At 45.1% G+C, this 15,722-nt stretch overlaps 1 protein-coding gene across 2 annotated transcripts in view; it reads right to left on the bottom strand.

Moving 5' to 3' along the window:
- Positions 1-1,164: 1,164 nt before the first annotated feature.
- Positions 1,165-15,722, bottom strand: part of TNRC6A (trinucleotide repeat containing 6A) — a 101,850-nt gene continuing 87,292 nt past the window's right edge. Inside the window, exons 19-25 of one of the 2 annotated variants that reach the window (XM_011958265.1) lie at positions 12,067-12,225; positions 10,403-10,543; positions 8,650-8,757; positions 6,993-7,214; positions 5,248-5,318; positions 4,368-4,507; positions 1,165-3,974 (exon numbers count right to left, since the gene is read on the bottom strand). In XM_011958265.1, the coding sequence (XP_011813655.1) occupies positions 3,599-3,974; positions 4,368-4,507; positions 5,248-5,318; positions 6,993-7,214; positions 8,650-8,757; positions 10,403-10,543; positions 12,067-12,225 (1,217 nt within the window). In that variant the 3' untranslated portion in view covers positions 1,165-3,598. The remainder of the gene's footprint in view (positions 3,975-4,367; positions 4,508-5,247; positions 5,319-6,992; positions 7,215-8,649; positions 8,758-10,402; positions 10,544-12,066; positions 12,226-15,722) is intronic. The other variant, XM_011958266.1, reaches the window with a different exon arrangement.

The following is a 15,722-nucleotide window of genomic DNA, read 5'->3' as shown; positions in this document are numbered from 1 at the left end:
CCTCCCAACTTTTCCAGACTGGGTCTCAGTATATTGTCCAGGCTGGTCTCGAACTCCTGAGCTCAAGTGATCCTCTCACCTCAGCCTCCCAAAGTGCTAGGATGACATGCATGAGACCACCATGCCCGGCCATCCCTCAGTCTTGATGCAAATACTCCTCCTTCATCTCAGTCCCTACCTTCATGCTGTTCAACCTGAATTTGATCCTCTGGGTCAAGGACCCCACTTTGACCTTAGCATCATGCCCCGGTTCATCCACCTGCACAAGCCAACAGCATGGCACTACCACAGTCTCCTGTCCTCAGGTGTCAACAGGTGACAGCTCAGCTGCTATTCCTTGCAATATTTATTCAGCCACTATCATCGATCTGAGAAGGTGGATTACAAAGACTAGTGAGAGCCTATTCGAATAGCATGTGGTGGCCTAGCACAGTTCCTTGAAATGATGGAAGGAGCTATTTAACACTTGACTGGGGAAGGAAGTCCAGGGCAAGCTATCCTCCAGTCTTTGAGGGTGGAAAGCATAGCACTGTGGAGAAGCTGAGGTTCATCAGAGCTGGGAACACACCCAGGGGAGCAGAACAAGGAGGGATATTTGAAAATGTATAAATGCCTGTGAGGCCAGGCGCAGCGGCTCACGCCTGTAATCCCAGCACTTTGGGAGGCTGAGATGGGCAGATCGCTTGAACTTAGGAGTTTGAGACCAGCCTGAGCAACATGGTGAAACCCCATGTCTATTAAAAATGCAAAACTTAGCCGGATTCAGTGGTAGGTGCCTGTAATCCCAGCTACTTGAAAGGCTGAGGGACGAGAATCCTTTGAGCCTGGGAGGCGGAGGTTACAGTGAGCCGAGATCCAGAGTGAAACCCTGTCGAAAGAAAAAAAAGAAAGAAAAAACACAGAAAAAAAAGGAAGAAAGGAGAAAGAGAAAAGGAAGAAAGAAAAAACGCGTTAAGTGCCTGTGTTAAAAAGTTTACCCCGACTCTTGGTGGCTCTGAGTGACTATAAAGCCCCGAGTCAGGGGCCCAGCACGGTCAGCTGCAGGTCTGTGCCAGACAAAGGGCAGCATCCAGGAACTGGCAGTCGGGATTAAGACCGAGATGTAATGGTGGCTGAGGGAATAGAGCTGTATTTATTTAAGGACTAGGCAAAGATCCAAACCACTTTAAAAAATTTTAAATCAAACACTTTATTTCCACATAACAAGCGCAAAAAACTCCCAAACACTTTAACAATACAAGTAACGCAGTTATGAATTATATACTACTCAAAGCCCCAAGGTCAGAAGGTCAATCAGCTTAACGCTCCGAACATTTCCAGACATGGTTTTTCAAAGCTACCTTTGGTTTTTGGAAAAACCAGTATGGAAGTCAATATACATTGAACGCACTGAATAACATTTGCTTATAGTAAGGTGTCCGACAACATTAGCTTACACCTGGCAAGTCGGAGCATGATCTGAAGTCATACACTGAAATCCATACACAGGTTTCGCCCCCGAGCTCCTGCAGGGAGAAGCGAGGGCCGTGAAGGGGGAAGAAAAGGCCAGTCCGGGTGTGGCGTTTCTCGCTTTGTAACAGAGGTATGAGAGTTTAACACTAGTACACTGTCAAGTCATTAAGCTTCATGTTCCACATGGTTTCTTGCTGAGGCTTGAGATGGGCACAAATGGTGGGGAAGATGAAGTCACAGAAGAGTTTTGAGCAACAAGATCCCAAAGATGCTCAGAGAGGGTGGGAAGGAGCAAGCTACAGTTTCCCATTGTTCTCACATTACTTCAGGGTGAAATTGTGATGAGTTCAGATAAAATGTTCAAATATTTGCTTAAGTTTTTAATCGGTTGCTCTATGAGAACCCTCATACATAGCAACTTTGAAACTTTCATTATAAAAAAGAGCCTACAAATAAATTCACAAAAAGGAGACAATTAATGTTGAGCAGCCAAAAAGTCATGGTTTATTATATCCGAAGAAATTTCATAATTCAAACACAACCAAACTGTACATTTTACAATCACATTCTATTTGTAAACAGTTAAAAGCCACTGACTTCTTTTGCATCTTAGGACACAAACAGTTAGAATCAAGGCAATGAAATGATGGCAAATTCTGTACTGTTAAAATTTTTACCCTTGTTTAGTCTCTCTTCTTTGACTAAGCAAGCATTATAATACCATTTGTGGGCAAAAAAAGGGCGGGGAGGAAAGAAAGTTTAAAATGGTGTAACTCGTTAGTTTGCAACAACATTTAAAATTTTCTTTATACAACAAACAACTCTGTAAGCCCAATACCTTGGTTACAGTATGCATAGTTACTGATTTCGGCTTTAAGGTACAACAGTTAAACATTAACACAGTCACAAGAGAGCAGAAACATATGGAGCCACTTGATGGGATTACAAAAAATTATTACCTACTGATTATTAGCAAACCATCATCACTCACTAATAAAAAGACAGCATCTGAAAGCAGAATGTCAAACTCCAGCTTTAAGCGTTTTTTTGTTTTTTTTTTTCTTTTTTGGCAGAGAAAATTCTTTAACAGAGCAATATGTAGTATCAGTGCTAAAAGTTGGGGTTTTTGTTTTTTTCCTATAAGAAACTACAAGGAGTTTATTTTTTTTTTATTTATTTTTTTTATTAACTGGGGAACTGGTTTTCCTGAGAACCATGCTCTTTGATTTGGGACAGGAATAGAAAAACAAAAGAACATGGCCAAATGCTGCTCCTTTTTCCCAGAGATAGAAAGCATCTTTTAAATCATCCTCCATTTTTTTTTTTTGTCTTTTACATTTTTTTTAAATGATGGAAGAGTAAACATTTTTTTTTTTTCTCAAAAAACAAACAAAAAAATCTGTAAACAAGAAGGTTCAACGTGGGAACCTCCAAAACAAAATGGAAAGCCTATTCAAAGTGCAGGGCCCGTCCTGGGTGGCAGGTGGGCTGCAAGTCACAGCTGTGGCCACAGTTTTTCAAACTGCAGAGCGAAATTCTTTAGTTTTACAACATGAAAAAACTGGTGCAACACTTTCATTAATAATCCTAAGTCAGTCCTAACTTGATCTTTTAAACTCCACGATACCACAATAAGGTAGGCAACATCAAGGCATAGTAGAGAGCGCACGCCTCCTAAGAACACCCTTGAGTAAACATTGACACTGGGACAGCTGCCCCCATACTGCCGATGAGACGGAGAGAACATCATTCAGTGCAAAGGGAAAAGCTCATACGGTATCAGCCCAAAAAATGGTTTTGCAAGAGAGAAAAAAAGGGGAGGGGAGGAGGAATAGAAGGAAAAAAAAAAAAAAAAAAAGAATCCAAAGGCTAAACATGATGAATAGACACAAGCGAGCTCATTCTCTACGGTTTAGCATGTATGGCGCTATTTGGGAGTGTAAATAGAATAGATACCTTTTCACATTATAATATTGGCCTGCATGATTCAAGTATTCAAACTGATATGTTTTGGGGAAAACAAAGTGGAAAATGTGCAGAGAATAGCTGTTCCCACAGGCGGCCCCTGGCTGCAGGCGGCGAGCCCCACTTAGTGCTCCTTTCCCTCGCGTCTGAGGTCCCGGTCGGTGAGTCTGCATCTACACTGTTACATGGACTCTCCACCCCCACCCAGGTGGTCAACAGAAAGAAAAGCGTTAATGGGAGATGGGCTGCTAATTCCTCGGGGGTCGCTGCTGCTTGGAGGACCCCACAGGCTTGTGGAATAATGCGGGGTCCCCCAGAGTGAAGTGCCGTGAAGGTCTCCACAGTTAGTTCCCGACAGCCCAGCACCATTCCAGTGATTGAGATCGGTCCGGCTGGAGAATGAGTGGGAACAGTCGAGGGAGCCCAGCCGGCTCTGGCTGGACCCGAGAGACTGCCAGCCGGGAGAAGGGGTCAGAGACTGGCTTTGTGCAAAGAAACGACTGATCTCCTCTTCACTGGCAAATTCAGCAAGAATAGTAGTGTTCCCCAGTACACACCTAGAGGAGAGAGGCACCGCGGACACATGAGGACAGTGCGCCAGGAGGGCTTCATTCACTCACAAGTGAGGGTGCAACGTGTCTCTGCTAGAAAAGCCACAGAAGGAGCAGAGGGAGAGACCACACCACATAACCTGAGTGCCCTCCCTTCACCCGAGCGTGTGCGCACAGCTCTTCAGGACCTGGTGCCTTGACCAGAGTGAACTTCCTCTGTCTCCCATGGGCAATGTAAAGGACTTTCTAGGGCCATTTGGCTAGGTCCGATTCCCTGCTTAGGAGTGCTGACCTTGGAATCAGGGCACAGGACCCGGTGCGCTGCCCCGGGCCAGGCTGTGCTCTCACACAACTCCTTTCCCTAGACTCTTCCAACTGGGAGCCCAACAGCCAACTTACATGTGCAGAGACTTTTGTGCCTTCACTACCTCTTCTTTTGAACTGTAGCGGACCAGAGCATTTCCGTGAGGGAGGTTCAGGTGGAATGTGATCAGTGGGCCGTGCTGCATGCACAGAGTGCGCAGAGTTGAGCCATCGATCTAGGAAACAGTGTGGAAACCACCAGTGAGAGGCATCACCGCGGGCCCTCCAGGAGGCCGTTCCAGGCTGCGCTGCTGCCCCTCCTCTCTTCCCTGAGGCTCTGTGCTCCTGGTACCACTCTTCAATGACACTCTGATGTTGCTCTGACGGTGTGCAGAGCCACCTTCCCCACCTCCACTGCTCTCAGAGTCATACTGCTCCGGCCTCTAGACTCCTGACACTCCCCAGACCCCCAATTCCTTATGAAGCACTGCCCCTGCTGTGTGACTCCACGTCTTCTCTCTTCCCTGCCCTGAGGACAGCATCCATCAAGGTTATGCTTCCTGGGGGAGGAGGGCGGTGGGAGCTCAACACCCAGCCTCCAGAGGAGGGGGCGGGCCAGGGGCTAAGAAAATGCTCTCAACTCGGGGACGGACCAGGGTTTCTCCACGTGCCAACAAGGACCACCTGCGTCAAATTCATCTGCAGGCCCTCATACAAATGCAGAGTCCCAGCTCCTAGCCCAGATCTACTGACTCAATCTCTGGGTGAGGCCTGGGAATCTGTATTTTTGTTTGGTTCCCAGGCACATTACAGCGTGAACCACCAGATTCGACGACATCCTGCCTGAGGTCTACAGACCACTCCTCTGCCAGGCCTCACTACCACTTAGCAGCCCTCGTCTCACACCCAGACCTGAACCTCTGTTCCCATGCTCCCTGGCGTAGTCACATAAACCAGTGTTATCTGATATCCTTACCTGAGGTGTAAGGTTTTTTAGAACAAGCCAATTTGTTATTCTCCCTGAGCTGCTCTCACCCCAGCTGGAACCTAAGCAAGGAAAAAAAGGACAAGTCAGTTTTCCAGGACTGAAAGAGTCCAACTATAGTTACTCAGTAGATCACTTGGCCTCTTGGCTTCCTTCACACCCTTGCACCTCTACACTAGAGGCTTTCTCCCTAGGCCTAGAATTTGAGTTCGCCCTAGCCATGGCGACACATTAACATCCACGGCAGGGGGCTCTGCCTCTGGGGAGAGTGAGCTCAGAATGGCTCCCAGCTCACCACACAGGAGGGCAGTGAGCCACAAAAGGCTGCATCTCTTTGACATCTTCTCATTGATAGGAGCTAAAATCATCTCAAACGGTACCATCTGGGGAAGACTTCAGTAATGTCTGGTCACTCTGCATGTGTGTCCTTCAGGGCATGAAGCTTTAGCTTTAAGGGGATTCCAGAGCTTGCGATCGCACAGATGCTCCTTGTTTTCACCTGGGTTACCGCAGGGGCTCCCCATCTGGTCTCTACTCTGGATGAGTACAGCCCTCATCCCCGACCCCATCTACAAACCAAGGCACCTCACAAATGCTTCAGGTGCTGGGAAAGACCGTTGCATGACACAGCTCAGGCCTATCCACCTCTCATGGAATCCTCCCCACGCCCTGCAATCCTCTCCTCATCCTAACGGGAGCCTTTGTGCTTTCTCAGGTGTCTGGGCCTTGGCAGAGTCTGCCCCTCGGATTGCTTGGCTTACTCCTACAGGTTTGCCGATTCCACTCAATCGCACCAAGCCTCCCTGGGGTGGGCTCCTGGGCCACGTTCACTAGCACCCCTCGCTGTGTGCTGCCAGTCTCTTAGCTGGCATCCAGACAGACGTCTGTGGCCTGCAAAGACCACTCACACCACACCAATTACGCTAACTTACATTCAGTAGCTTGGCATGCACTATAGTGTTCTTTTCCTATAATTAACCCCCACCCAAAGGAAAAGCTGCAAGTTTTCCTACAGCCAGTCACCTGTCTAAAGATCAGAAATTACACATTTAATCAGAAAATATCAATGAGGTTTTATTACTCATTTTCAGCTTGAAGATGGGAACGTTTGCTAGTTTGCAGGCAAGGTAGAGTGAAGGATAAGACCGTATTTACCGGGGAAACTGCTAGGCTCACCTGGGGCTGTGTGTGTATATGTATGGTGTGGGAATGGCACAGGCAGGAAATGATGCCGGTACAAATCCAATGTTAGTCATTTATAGAATGAGGAGAGGCAGAGGAACGTGTCTGCTGGGGCCTTCTGGCTTATGCCTGTTGGCTGCGTATGGTTAGTCAACAGCACCCTCTTTCACTCTCAGATGTCCCGTTTAATACAGGCCAAGCTACTCCCCTACACTTCAAGGCCCAGATGACCTGTTCCCATGTTCCCAGACTTGCCCAATACTGGCTTCTGCTCCATGTTATGTGTTCTTTTTCTGCCACGAGCAGGAAGTTACTACACATTTTAAGATGTAGTCTTGAGGAACTTCTGAGACAATGGAGCTTCCCAATGCATTAACATTACTGCGGCCTGTTGTTTATCTTTGGGTGGATCATTTGTTTACTGAAGTTCTCATTCCCCCTGACGGAGGTGAGGCAATAGTTTACTGTTCAGGTCTCTGTTAAACTCGACTGTTGGCACTGGTTAGCGTTTCACAAATAAACCACAGAAAACCACCTTAGGTACTGCATCTTACCTGGGGTATATCTGGCGTCAGAATTTCCCCATCCTCCACCTACACGAAGGGGAGAATTATCCCACGTAGACAAGGGTGGCTTCTGACCAGTCAGTCCCGGAGGTGGACGGGACGGAGCAGTGATGTTTTTAGGTGGCAAAGGGACCTTCCACAGCTCATGAGCCAGAGAGGTGTTTGTAACTGAACCAGGAGACCATGTCAATTTGGAATCACTATTTCTGGCTACTCAAAGGGGGAAAAAATGGAGAGGGGAGGAATAATGTTTAAGAAATGAGGAAATTTAAATAATGACATCCATTCTCCCACAAAAAGCAAATCTAACAAACAAAAGAAACTACTAAAACCCCCAAATCAACTAAACTGCCAAAAAAGAAAATCAGCCCAAAGGAAACTGCTTTCCATCCCTCCAAACACTCAAGCCATTGATCTGTTATTAACAGCTATAAAGACCTATGAAATTCTCAGGCCAGTGTCTAAAACTGTACTCGAACTGAAATGGAAAACAATCTGAATTGCTCTAAAATTGCAATTGTGAACTTCTTACTAACCATAATTGAGTCACTCAAGAAAGTCAGGTAGGTCATTTAATTGAATTTTAGAACTCTGTTGTTTACTCAAGGAAAAAAGGACTGCAAAAGAGCCCCAACTTGGGAGCTGCCAAAGGAGATCATCACAGGGTGCCTGCCTCTCTGCGCTGAGTATTGGCTTGCTGGGCACCTGGCATGCACTGTCTGTGGTCCTGACACAGTCTACTGAGGGCGGACTGGGTAAGTAATTTGCCTATGGGTCTAATGTAGAGCCAGGATTCAAAACTAAGCCTGTAGGGCAGAAAAAAAAAAAAAAAAGAAAAGAAAAGAAAGAAAAAGGAAGGGAAGAAGAAAGGAAAGGAAGGAAAGAGAGAGACAGAGAAAGGAAGGAAAGGAAGGAAGAAAAAGACAGCAGGCCCAGATCCTGACGCATACTGCCTCGCAGCAATGGAGACATGAGTAGGTATGCAGGGACCAGGTATACAGTAAACTACATCAACTATCATGCTAAAAGCCTGAGAGGGACAGCAAGGAGTGGAACTATTCCTATCTTCCATCACTATCAACTCTTTTTCTTACTTCACTTACAAAGTGCGTGTGCATCAGGTCAGTGCTACTCAGGGTGTGGCTGGAAGAACACCACAACACAGTTTCATACTAATCTGCTGCAGGATGAGTCCAGAAATTCAGAGTGCGCATGTGTAGACAGACAGCAACCTGATATTCCTGTAACTCTATAAAGTGTGCCATTATTTTCCTAGCAATTCAGAATTCATGTTTACCGTATTTTACAAAAGTATCAGTCTATGAGGATGGGCAATTTTTTTTTTTTTTTTAAAGATCCTTCGCTGCAGATAGTCTGAGAACTAGTTTGGATTAAATTACATTTAATTATAGAGCTGCTGTGGCTCTGAGATGAGTGAAAGCTGTTCAGTAAAAACTGATTTTAGTAGATGACCGCTGGGTACAGTAAGTTTAAAAAGGAACAAGTGATGTTAAAAATAATTTCCCAGGCTCACAAACAGAATCTCCTAACTCCCTGAGAAGACTGGACAAAAGAGGGCATTAAAACAACAGCCACGGCTCTGGCTGTGACCAACCCTCCCTTCCTGAGCGAAGGCGAGGCCCACCTGAAGTGCTTTGTGCTGTACTGCTGAGGGGAACGTTGTAGTTGGAGGCACGAATGGATGACCAGGCACTAGTTGAAGGCAGCGTGGTGTTCAAGGATGAGGATGACCCTGTGTCGGGGAAGAGTCCAATCAGCCACCAGAGCAAGGGACGTGGAGGTTAAGAAAAAGCAAAAGCTTCCAGAGAAATCGAAGCCTAACAGTATGCCACAAGAAAGGAAACAGGCCCACTCAGGGTAAGATGGTGCCAGAGACATCTTCCTTCTTGCCTTCAAAAAAGCATGCTGGGCGATCTTGCCAACTGTCTCTGCCTTGGCTCAGCACAGGCATTTTCCCTCTGATTTTGTCCTCACTGGCTGTGAGGATGTGCTCTAGCAATGAGGTCCAGCCACCATGACAGCACTCGGCTCTGCTTCCCAGCACTGGGTCTAAAAGGAGGTTCGAGTCTTGGTGCTCCTAACTCGCCCGAGCTCCAGTGACTTCTTACTGGCTATCCTGCTCTCCAAGGCACCCCATCACAGACACTACCAGTGAACAGGCCCTTCAGTCTTCTCCATTACGCAATATATTCAGGCTCCCAAACCGGGTGTGCCTTCCCATTTTCAAAACCCCCTTGACCATTACTAGTTGAACTCTAGACCCCGACTACCATCTGGATTACTACACCAGTTCCCTGACTAGTCTCCCAATCCAAACCACTCTGCTCACCACGGCCAGATTACCCCATCTTAAAGATTCTTCTACTCAAAGCCTTCAATGCTCTATTTCCTTTAACACCAAATCCAAACTCTCCTGACTTTCAGAGCCATTGGATTCTTCCATTAACTCCCACACCATGAGAATTTATGCTTGGCTTAGTGTCCCCCACAGGGGACAGAGCTGTCTGTGAAACTCAGCCACTTCACAATGCTGAGGACTCTTCTCCGCTGGTGCAGAAACACTTGTTACCTCTGTAAATTACACGTCTAATGCAACATGGTGGCTGCTTCACATTTGCTTTATAAACTGTGTAAAGGGATAGACGGTATTTTAAAAAGACAGGAAATATTTTTTAATATTAAAAAAATTCATTTCATTAACACTCTTCTGGTACAAAATCATGGATGAAACACATGTAAATGCCTTGAAGAGAAAAGTAACCCTGTGGCAGGTAATAGGATGGTTTTATTTACTAACCAATTAAAAAGCACATCTGGACTGCAGGGATCCTTAAACTGGTCTTATTCTTACTCTCTGAAAGACAGCCTAATTTGCTCTTCCTCGTGAAAGTCCTTCAATATTCAGAGTATATAAGCGTATAAACGTCTGTTATAAGAAACACCTATTTAAAAAATAACTATCATCTTGTAACTCAGTATAAAGTTAGTAACAACCTTCATTTGTTGTTTTTTCATTCCGTTAATACAACTACTGGAAAGCAAAGGTTTGCTGGTCCTTTGTGTTAACTTATTAAATTAATATACATATTTGCCATACTAAGGGATGATAAAATCCTCATCATTTAAAAAGTAGCCAAATTAAAGAGCCACCTATGGGAACAGAGAGAATTCTGTCTGCCATTCTTCTTCTTCTTCTTCATCTTCTTTCTGTTTTAAAGAGACAGGGTCCCACACTGTGTTGCCCAGGCTAGTCTCAAGCTCCTGGGCTCAAGTGACCCTCCTGCCTCAGTCTCCCAGAGTAGCTGGGTACTACATGAGCCATTCTTAAACTGTGTTGTTAAGTGTCACTCAGAAATTGATTTGCACCTCCTACGTACCACTGTTCCTGTCCCTGAGGTGGTCAACTTCCCGCACAGTATTAATTGAAAGATTGTTTATGACACTGCCAGGAGTGACGTAAGGGTCAGTTTCAGGGTCAATGTTTGGATAACCTTTCCATGGCTCACCAGGACGAAATTCTGGAAATGGAAATTTAAAATTAGTTCAAAGCTTAATCATCATTTTAAAATCCATTAATAAATATCCAAAACCTTCATTCCTAAATCCTATGCAACTCTCAAATACTTTCCAATTTATACTAACACTCTTAAGAGGATGGTTCAGTAATCAAATTAGTATCATAGAAGCTATTCTTTACAAATAACCTGCAAGTTTTTAAAACTGAAATCATCTCTCTGCATGTGAATATACACACCCACATACGTTATACACATATATACGTGTGTGTGTAAAAAATCATATACGTACGTATGCATGTTTGAGACAGAGTCTTGCTCTATCACCCAGGCTGGAGTGCAGTGGTGCAATCATAGCTCACTGCAGCTTTGAACTCCTGGATTCAGGTGATCTCCCACCTCAGCCTCCCAAAGTGCTGGGATTACAGGCATAAGCCACCGTGCTTAGCTGTGATTCATGTATTTTTTATTTATTTATTTCTTTGAGACAAAGTCTCGCTCTGTCCCCCAAGATGGAGTGCAGTGGCGTTATCCTGGCTCACTGCAAGCTCCACCTCCTGGGTTCACGCTATTCTCCTGCCTCAGCCTCCTGAGTAACTGCGACTACAGGTGCACGCCGCCACGCCTGGCTAATTTTTTTTTTGTATTTTTAGTAGAGATGGTGTTTCACCGTGTTAGCCAGGATGGTCTTGATCTACTGAGACCTCGTGACCTGCCCGCTGCAGCCTCCCAAAGTGCTGGGATTACAGGCGTGAGCCACTGCACCCGGCCAGATTCATGTATTTTTAAACAGTAACATTTAAAAGTGCTTTAAGCTTTAAGACAAATCACAAAGCTACTGCAACTCAGGTAGGAGAAAGCAGGCCACAGAAGCACTTCTGGTAACTCCATGTATGAATGAAAATACTGCAAGTTACTCCCTGACACAATTTAAGACAAGCAGTGAATTAAAGTTTTGGTTGCTGTTGTTTTTTTTTGAGATGGAGTCTTGCTCAGTCGCCCAGGCTGGAGTGCAGTGGCACAATCTCAGCTCACTGCAAGCCCTGTCTCCCAGATTCATGCCATTCTCCTGTCTCAGCCTCCCGAGTAGCTGGAACTACAGGCGCCCGCCATCACGCCTGGCTAATTTTTTTTGTAGTTTTAGTACAGACAGGGTTTCACCGTGTTAGCCAGGATGGTCTTGATCTCCTGACCTCGTGATCCTTGCCTCGGCCTCCCAAAGTGCTGGGATTACTGGCGTGAGCCACTGTGCCCGGCCTAAAGTTTTTAATATAATTCTACATGCTGGTCAGTGGGACTCACTTCTACCTCTGCTGCTTGAGCATAAAGGTATAGGTAACAGGATGACACACTCACTTGCCCAAGACTTCATGCTTAACTTTTCCTCTATCACTTCTGCATTCCTTCTCATCCACACACATCACTCTAAGCACGCCGATCTGGGCTACATCAATATTAAGTCCAGATGTAACAAAACCTTAATGGAAACACAGTCTCATGAAAGAAAGTGTCAGAAAAAATTTTACCTGGTGGCCAATTAACACTGCTAGAGCCGTTAGGCGATTTGGCACGTGGCCAGCCATCTCCTATTGAACCTGGAGGACTGGCTGGTGAAGTACTGCTGTTCATAAAGTCATAGGGAACAAATGGAGATTCTTCCAGCCTGAAACCACTTGAAATAGCACCTAACAAGGAAAGAATAATAGAGAAATGTGAGCAGAATACACACAGGTTTACTTCTTATAGCTTCTCAAATGTAACACGAACACTTTCCATTAGATCTGTGGGCTCTAGGCTGTGTTCTCTAGAGTAATTCTTTTATATTGAGATTCTAACATCTCATCTGAAGAATGTCTGAAAATGACCATTGTGAATTTCAAGTTTATGGGGGGCATAAATATCATTAAGTGACCAGACTATGAGCACAAACTTATTTCCAAATCATTAAAACAGTTGTATGGTGGAGGGCTCTGGTAACTCAGGGGTTCTTTTTAGGCAACAAAAATGTTTAAAAATGGATTGTGGTGATGGCTACACAACACCGTGAATATACTAAAAGCCACTGTGTTGTAAGTAAATTGTATCTCAATAAACTGTTAAAAAAGAAAGAATGGGGCCAGGTGTGGTGGCTCACGCCTGTAATCCCAGCACTTTGGGAGGCCGAGGCGGGCGGATCATGAGGTCAAGAGATTGAGACCACCCCGGCTAACATGATGAAACCCTGTCTCTACTAAAAATACAAAACTTAGTTGGGCGTGGTGACAGGTGCCTGTAGTCCCAGCTACAGCTACTCAGGAGGCTGAGGCAGGAGAATCACTTGAACCCAGGAGGCAGAGAGGTTGCAGTCAGCTGAGATCATGCCACACTGCACTCTAGCCTGGGAACAGGGCAAGACTCCATCTCAAAAGAAAAAAAAAAAAAAAGAATGACTTGTTTTCTAGCTTCGATCATTTCATGGGCGGAGGTACAACCCACTGACACTGGAAGGACTGAGTCTGGAAGTCTCCTCCATTCATGTTGAGTTTGAGGTGGATGTAAATAGAACCTGGCTCGCAACTCCGGCTGGCCCCCACTATGAATATCCATAACACACAGCCGGGCCCTACATGCCACTCCAGCCCGCATTCTTGCCTCTGGCTTCAAGTCACAATGTGCCAGCATGCACATGGGTAACTCAGGGATGATGGAGCTGGTTATCAACAGGGCCTCGCACCTCTCACTGGTGGGCACTGACCTATCCCTGACTCAGCGCGTCTCCACAGCTTCCATTTCCCCTTTGGCTCTGGCGTCCTCAATCTTGTCACTCTGATCTGTGTCAACTACGTATCTGTTCTATAAGCGGAATTAAAGCCACTTGGGAGTGAAATGGGACATAAATGAAGTAATGGCTGTACAGGATACATGAGGCAAGCACGACTGCCACATTTCAAGTGACTAATTCTTACACCTGAGATGATAAACGTAATTATGTATTTTTTTCTAGTAAGAACAATTTCTACTTATGAAAACTGCATTTAATCAAAGGCAAATAGATATAACGAGGCAGCAAGGGTGCAATTTTATGTCATTAATCAACACAAGGGGAACATCAGGAAAATGAAATGTAAAACCTATGTGATAGGTTCAGTCTAAGTAAACGGAACTAAATGTACAGTGGAGAAATGTGTTTGTCTTGGAGGCAGGGCATCTGGCGAGATAGTGATAAAGGCAGTAGCGGCAGTGACGGCTGCGATCTGCTGACCGCTGATGTGTCTAACCCTGCTCCAGCACCTAAGTACCTGAGATGCATCGTCTCATTCATCCTTAAAACATCCCAAGAGCGGCACCATAAAAAAGAATGAAATCATGTCTTTTGCAGCAAAATGGATGTAGCTGGGAGCCATTACCCTATGTGAACTAAAGAGAAAATAAAATATTGTATGTTCTCACTTTTAAGTAGGAGCTAACCAACGGATACCCAAAGATGGAAATTATTAATAGACACTCGGGATTCCACAAGTGGGGAGGGTGGCAAGGGTTGAAAAACTACTTATCAAGTAAAACGTTCACTATTTGGGTAATGGGCTCACTGGAAGCCCAATCTCCACCAGCATGCAATATACCTGTGTAAAAACATGAACATGCACTCCCTGAATCTAAAATAAAACTAGGCCGGGCACGGTGGCTCACATCTGTAATCCCAGCACTTTGGGAGGCTGAGGCAGGGGGATCACTTGAGGTCAGGAGTTTGAGATCAGTTTGGGCAACATGGCAAAACCCCATCTCTAGTAAAAATACAAAAAACTAGCCAGGCATGGTGGTGCACACTTGTAATCCCAGATTCTTGGGAGGCTGAGGTGGAGGGGGATCACCTGAGTACGGGAGGTCAAGGCGGCAGTGACCTGAGACTGTGCCACTGCACTCTGGCCTCGGCAACTGGGGTGAGATCCTGTCTCAAAAAAAAAAAAAAGCCTAAGAGGTACTATTAATTCCATCTGGCAGATGTGAAGTTCAGAAAGGTTAAGTTACTTGCCAAGTAGCTAATTACAATCACGTGTCAATTAACAGGGCTACATTTGGAGAAACTAGGCGATTTCATTTTTGTGTGAACATCAGAGTGCCCTTACACAAACCTAGATGGTAGAGCCCATTACACAGCAAAGCCCTGTGGCCTCGCCTACTGCTCCTAGGCTACAGGTGTGTTAGAACAATTTCTACTTATGAAAACTTCATTTTCTACTTATGAACACTCATTATCTACTTATGAAGCCTTCCTAGTGTTAACACACTAGGCTACTGCTCCTAGTGTTACTGTACTGAGTAATGTAAGCAACCGTAACAGAAGGGTTTATCTAAACATAGCTAAACAGGAAAGGAACAATAAAAATATGGTATTACAAGCTCAATGGACCCACTGTTGGATACATGGCCTATTGTTTACTGCAACATTGCCATTAAGTGGTGCACAACTGAAAAAATAGCAGAGTCAATTAGTAGCAGAGCTAAGTCTCAAACCTAGGATTCATATTTATTTTGCCATTTCCCCATTGTCTCAACTCCCTGTTCTCACTCTTCAGGTGAGAAAAATTCCCAGCTGGGCCTGGTGGCTCATGCCTATAATCTCATCACTTTGGCAGGCCAAGGCAGGCAGATCACCTGAGTTCAGGAGTTCGAGACCAGCCTGGCAAACATGGTAAACCCCGTCTCTACTAAAATTACAAAAATTAGCCGGGTGTGGTGACACACACCTGTAATCCCAGCTATACTCAGGAGGCTGAGGCACGAGCACCACTTGAACCCCAGAGACAAGGGTTGCAGTGAGTAGAGACTGCATCACTGAACTCCAGCCTAGGTGACTGAGTGAGACTCTGTCAAAAAAAAAAAAAAAAAATCCCAAAGTGATATTCCTCTGAATGGCAAACCAACTTAGAATCAAAGGTCTGTTTGGTTTACGGGCTAATGGTTCCTTCTATTATATGACAATTTTAATTTCTGAAAATCATTAGTCCAATGTGTACAATCTAGAAATCTGACCCTAAAAAGTTTAGCTAATAAACTTTCAAAGTATAATTCAACAGAAAAAAAAGGGAATGTCACAAAAATATCATTTAAATAGCAATCATAGATTTGAGGCTGCTTAAGCTAGAATCACCAAGCCCTGTCAATTCCACTTCCTCCACAGCTCCTGGATAATGACTACACT

The sequence above is a fragment of the Colobus angolensis genome, unplaced genomic scaffold (assembly GCF_000951035.1).
Source record: "Colobus angolensis palliatus isolate OR3802 unplaced genomic scaffold, Cang.pa_1.0 Scaffold464, whole genome shotgun sequence".
In the NCBI taxonomy this organism is placed as follows: domain Eukaryota; kingdom Metazoa; phylum Chordata; class Mammalia; order Primates; family Cercopithecidae; genus Colobus; species Colobus angolensis.
This window is presented reverse-complemented; position numbering and strand designations above follow the sequence as displayed.